This window comes from Limulus polyphemus, unplaced genomic scaffold (genome assembly GCF_000517525.1).
Source record: "Limulus polyphemus unplaced genomic scaffold, Limulus_polyphemus-2.1.2 Scaffold3943, whole genome shotgun sequence".
In the NCBI taxonomy this organism is placed as follows: domain Eukaryota; kingdom Metazoa; phylum Arthropoda; class Merostomata; order Xiphosura; family Limulidae; genus Limulus; species Limulus polyphemus.
In genome coordinates this window covers 49,501-55,802 of record NW_013669553.1, presented here as the reverse complement: position 1 = coordinate 55,802, position 6,302 = coordinate 49,501, and the positions used below count along the sequence as shown (strand labels likewise).

The 6,302-nt window shown below is 30.4% G+C and overlaps 1 protein-coding gene across 1 annotated transcript in view; it reads right to left on the bottom strand.

The window, feature by feature from the left end:
- The window catches only part of LOC106470322 (low-density lipoprotein receptor-related protein 1B-like), a gene marked incomplete at its 3' end in the record, with an annotated part of 107,644 nt that overhangs the window by 52,790 nt on the left and 48,552 nt on the right, over positions 1-6,302 (bottom strand). Inside the window, exons 12-13 of the mRNA XM_022398945.1 lie at positions 5,062-5,178; positions 2,457-2,564 (exon numbers count right to left, since the gene is read on the bottom strand). Coding sequence (XP_022254653.1) covers positions 2,457-2,564; positions 5,062-5,178 — 225 coding nt within the window. The remainder of the gene's footprint in view (positions 1-2,456; positions 2,565-5,061; positions 5,179-6,302) is intronic.

The window sequence follows — 6,302 nt, the reverse complement described above, 5'->3', positions numbered from 1 at the left end:
ATCCAAGTGCTACATCGGATATCCTGTGCTGGAGTTTGATGGAGATAAAGTGGGGAACTGACAGACAATCATGGAAAAGGAAAAGATATCTGCATACAAGATACACCAGCTCCAATGACAAAGCAGTAGGTCAGATCCTTCCTGGGGTTAGCAAGATACTACAAAAAATTCATCCCAAATTATGCTGAAATTACTGCACCATTGACTGACCTGACCAAGAAAGGCTTGCCCAACAAGGTGAAGTGGGAACAACCACATCAAGTGGCATTCCAGAAGTTAAAGAACATATTGGGAAGCTCACCAATTCTTAGAATGTGAGACTTCAACAAACCTTTCATTGTTCAGCCTGATGCTTCAGACTATGGAATTTGGGCAGTACTCTTACAATAACATGAAGATGGACAGTTTCCAATAATAAATACAAGTAAAAAGCTGTTAAATAGTGAGAAGAACTACTCCGTGATTGAATGAGATAGTCTGGCCATTATATTTGTCATTCAGAAATTCCAGAACTATGTATATGGGAAGGAGTTCATCATCCAGACAGACCATCAGCCACTTGAATACATTCAGAGGTGCAAGGTCGACAGTATGAGGATCATGAGGTGGCCATGGAACCTTCAGAACTATAGGTTCCACATTAAAGGGACTGCAAATGTTGGAAAAGACTTTGTGTATGAACTAAGAGCAGTCTTTGAATATAGTAATACAGAAAATTGTAAATATTTTATCTTGAAGAGAGGTTTATGGCATGATATAAAAGACTGTTTGGTTTAAATATTAGTGATTAATTTATATTTGTGAGTGAATAATTTATTATTGTTTAGTTTTTGTAATAATAAGAGTTAAAAGAAGACGATTGTATGAAGTTTTGTTAATAGTTCATTGACATTGAGAATATAGAAGGCGGACAGACGATTAAGTGATAACGATATAAATAGCAAGATGAGTGGGAAGCAGACAGATAATATCAAAAGCGAATATAGTTGGTGTGAAGTTACCTACCATAGAAGTGATAGGCCTAACAATTGACTTAGGATTAATGTTTAATATATTAGAGTGAAACTAACAGTAGAAAAGAAGATAAGAAAAAATAATTTTATTCCGTCAAAGCATGGTTCTAAAGTAATTGAATCAGCCTGAGTGCACTTTGACAAGAGGAGCAGAGGATATTCAAAAGAAAGAAGACCAAACAATTATGGTAGCTCATGCCACAATTTTAAGTGAATCACAGGGAATACTAGTGCGATAGAAATAAAGAAGATAGGTCGGCTTGTCAACTGAAATTCTAAAGTAATTGGATAGGCCTAAGTGGATATTTGACAAGAAGAAGAGAACTACATATATAGTATTTATATGTCCATAATATCTATAGTGTTGAAGAATTTATTGTACATATGTTACTTGTTCTGAATATATGTGTTATTTTGAAAACAAGTGAAGTGCATGATGTTTATCATTTAATTTATCGCTAACAAGTCACAGACACCTACTATAGAAGAATCCTATGCCCAACAACAACATACTATATATATTTATACTATTAAGAAATATAACTAAAGCCTTTTTATTTTGAAAGTTGGCAAAGATGAGAGTTTTAATTCTGACACTCTTTTCATTCCTTGGAAATGAAATTGAAAAAGAATGGTGCCAAACCCCAGGCATTTCATTTCATTCATAAGTTTTTTGGGATCAATGTTATACAAAAGTTTTCAAGTTTTCATAATAAGAACTGCATTCAAACCAAAGTTCTCCTAGATATACTAAAAAAATCTACTTGAAAATACCAAAATTGCTCTCATGGTTGATATGATTTCTGTAGCTGATCAATCACAAAATTAGCCCAATAGTGTTTGGAAACATCTCTGTTTCATGTAATAAGGTAATTCACCAATAATCTCTACAAGAATATTTGATACCATACTCGTTTCTTTTATGAGTACAGTTCCAACATTTTTAAGGCATACAAAGTTTTTCATATTACATATTAACAGTAAGTATTGAACAAATTCACTTGTAACATTCTGCAACACAGAAGAATGTATGTATAATAAACACATTTAAATCAGAAATTAGATAATTTCCACATTCTATAGAGTTATACCTAGTTTTACTTTCTCATAACAAACAGGTATGTTTATTCTGAACAATGAAAGACTGAAGAAATAACTTATATTTGACCTACTGTGCTACAAAAATACAGTCAATTCAAGATTTGGTGAAAATTAGAATATCTACACAACTATAATTTCAACTCAAATCTTAATCTTACGATATTTGCAAGAATTTCACATCATGTATTGCATAGCTTTGGAAGATTAACAAATAAAAATGTTCAATTGTTTCAAATCAGTTAACTAAACCTTTAAACACTGATAACGTAAATACAATTGTTAGACAGATGAACCACCAAAACTCAAACATTTCCCATTTTGCAGCAAAAATCAAATACTTACCACAGTTTAACTCATCAGAATAATCTCTACAGTCATACCGACCATCACACTTCTGTCTTTCATCAATACAACTTCTATCACCGCACTGAAACTGACCCTCTTGACAATCTAAAATAGAATATAATATACAAAGCTCCACAGCAATCACAAAGGAAGCTGGATAAGACTGTCAAAAATTATAATAATATAACTCCACACAACCTTTTCATTTTATGCTAATGATTTAGAAAGTAGAAGCTTTTTTTTTCTTTTTAACAAAACAAATTACAGCTGTTTATGAAATATGAACAGTTGAAAAACAAATGTGTAACAAACATTGCTGTGAATGTGAAATTATTATTAAACACACTGTGTGACCAAAAAAAAAAATACCTGATGCACAAATTCTTTAACAGTGTAAATAAACACAAGCACAAAATAAATATAACCAGCAAAAATGAGTTCTAAGCTTAAAAACTTGTAAAATCCATTTATATATAATGCAGAAAATGAAATGCTTCAGAACTTGCATATTTTAGGCACACTGTCAAGACAATTAAATATTCCTGAAACAAGCAGTTAACACATGTAACTACAATATAATCACTTAGAAGACTCCATATACCCAAAGTTCCACATCCAAAACCTTTCTGAAAAACACTATTATGATACTTCGTATAAAATAAAATAAGACTGTTTACCCTAAATTAAAAAATTCTTGATTATAACACAATCACTTCGAGGACATATTTATCTGCAGTCCCCATATTCCAATTCAGAAGCTTATTCTAAAGTGAAAATCTTTATCTCAGATGTCAGACTACTTAAGTTACACCATCAGAGCCACTTAATGGGCTTTCATTGGACACAAGACATATTACAGAAGACTTGTGTGAAAGTTTACCTTACAAACGGATAACTTGTCAAAGAACACAATCAATGAGCGTACTCAAAGCTAATAAATAGTATTTATATGTTCTATAAGTGAATTATACATTATTCTTTTATATTATTTTCATTACCAGTACTTGTCAGAATGCTTAATATATCTACTTCTATAATTATATATATATTTTTTTATTATAGAGAATATTTTGCACTATTAGCTTAGTAGAAGGATTTAGAGCTAACTTAAATCTCCTAAGTTGTCCAAACTCAAGATATCATTGGGTTTCCAACTGAAAATATTTATAGTGAGGTATAATATTTATAATATTATAATATTTATACCCAAATGAAGAAAAAATGCATTCTTATCTTCATAAGAGAAACACTAATCATTTCTGAACTGACATTTAGTTTTAATCAAAGTACATAGTTTACTCTGACTGGAAGTTAATATCATGTCGATTGAAAAAAAAAATACAGCCCAAACTAATTATTAATGAAAGATTTTATATTTAATGCTGTGAATCTGTGTATTTATTATTAAATATCTAAATTTTAAACAACCTATTCCAGGTTCGGTAAATATACATCAAATTGTCCTTTTAATAGAATAAACTGAAATACAATGTAGTTGGACTTTACACTACACTTAAGAGAAATTTTTTCAAGATGTATCCAAACACATAAAATAACTCAAACCAGAGATAAAAACAAAAGAAAAAACATGTGTCTGCAACAATACTACAGGCAGTTATAACTGGGACCCAATTTGAAATAACTGTTGGTGGATTAGTGTAAAATGAGCTCTTTCTAATGACTATATACATGTATATTTAGCAACTACATGTATGTTATAAAGCTCAAGCAAAAGTATAGAAGAAGTTTCACCCATTAGGGGTTCACAAACTTTGTTACTTGTTTCTACTCCATTTAGCTAAAACTTTGAAACTTGTGTGTTAACAGAGAAGTCAACATACTAAATTTTCTAAACCTACATCAACAGCACTGGCATTATCCAAGTCAAGATCGAAAGTGTGAAAATTGAGATTTTTCAAAGCTGGTAAGTCACATGACAATACAAAACTGAAATTTAAGAATTTTGTTTTAAAGGTTTCTTTAGAAATAAAGGAATGACAACATAAAACTTTGAATCATAACATACATTATAATGTTAATTTCATTTCACATATAATGATAGTAGAGTTGTTTAATTACATTTTGAATGTAACTCCGTGACTTTCACAGAAAAGTGTTTAAAAAGATAGCCATCAGGAAAGGGTTAACATCAACCATTTCTGTGGTAAAAGTTTTTCCACTTTTTGGTTTTTGATTTCATTGTGTCACAGCAGTTTTTAAGGTGATTTTCCCCACCATATCACTTCAGTCTTTTAAAAAAAAAAAATTTCTCAAAAAAAAAAAAAAAAATCCCTTAGTAAATAGTAATAAAACTTGTAACTAAAAATTAAGTAGAAAACTTTCACATATAGTGTAGAGGGTTGGGTTATTATTAAGCACAAAGCTACACAATGAGCCATCTGTGTTTTACCCACCACAGGTATCCAAACATGAATTTTAGCATAATGAGCCTGTAGACTTACTGCTAAACTATTAAGGAGATGGGGGGCTATACTTTAGATAAGATGATAGTCAAGGTTATATAAAAATACATCTCTATTACATTTTACATAGAAAGCACAATTATAAACTGACTAAGTCAAATAACTTATACAAAGCTTACCACAATCAGCTTCATCAGAAAAATCTCTACAATCAACTGTACCATCACAATGTTTTCTTTCATCTATACATGAACCATCATTACATGTAAACTGTGTAGAGGAACATCTTGCAGTACCTGGTTCAAGCAAAGTTATAAGCTAGATTAGAAAAAAAGTGGAGCACTTCTGACATTTTTACAAAATGACAGTAAAATGAGAGATAGTAATAAAAGAGAGAATGTCATAACTAACAATATTTTTGTAAAATAAGATGTGCTTATGTACACCACAAACACCGAAGTGAAACACTTGAAACTGGTGTCGCATAGAAGTTCCTTTTTCAACAACATACATCTCTAATTCATCAGTTTCATGTATAATCAATAGCAGTCCAAGTACCTACTTTACTTTAATATTTATGGATCTTGCAGTTGAACATTTTGTTTTGTTAGTTTTCCAAAATCTGTAGTGTAAAAAGACATTAACTTAGTGACAAGAAATATCCTCAGAGATCACAGAGTGATAAAATATTTAGTGTCATCTTCACATGGACTTTGATCCGACTAGGAGTTTTACAAAACTAACCATATGTGAAGTTTCCATACAGCAAGTAAATACTAACAGCTCAATAAATTTGTTGTGGTTTCACCATGTACCATCTGAAAATAACGTTACACATTAACGTCAGCAGAAAAAGTACTTTATAAAAGTGCCTTTTTTTTTTTGTCAGTTGTATTTTTATGAATGAGGTTATTAACTAGGAATAATGAATAAAGAGTAAAAATCCGCATCAACCAAATATATTATATTGAAACATCTTCCAAGTCAATGAGATGATTATTAAACTTCTGAAGACTGTATGTACTATATTTTTGTTGTATCCACAATTATTTTGATGTGTAACCAATATTTATATTGCAACAATTCTTCTCATACAAATATCTAAATATAAAAATTATTGGAATTTAAGTAACTAACAAATAGAAAATCAATTCATTGAAATATTGATTATACCAAAGATAAACCATCATTCTCAGAAGAACCACAACTTAACTAAATAATCATTGTAAAATACAGAAGAAAAAATATGCCGTATCAAAATTAACACTAATCTATAAAGATGGTTAATGCTATAGGGTCAGACGTATAATTACTGAAATACTATCAAGATTAAGACAAACAAAACCTAAGTTACTGTACACCACAACTTACCACAATCAACTTCATCAGAAAAGTCTCTACAATCAACTGTACCATCACA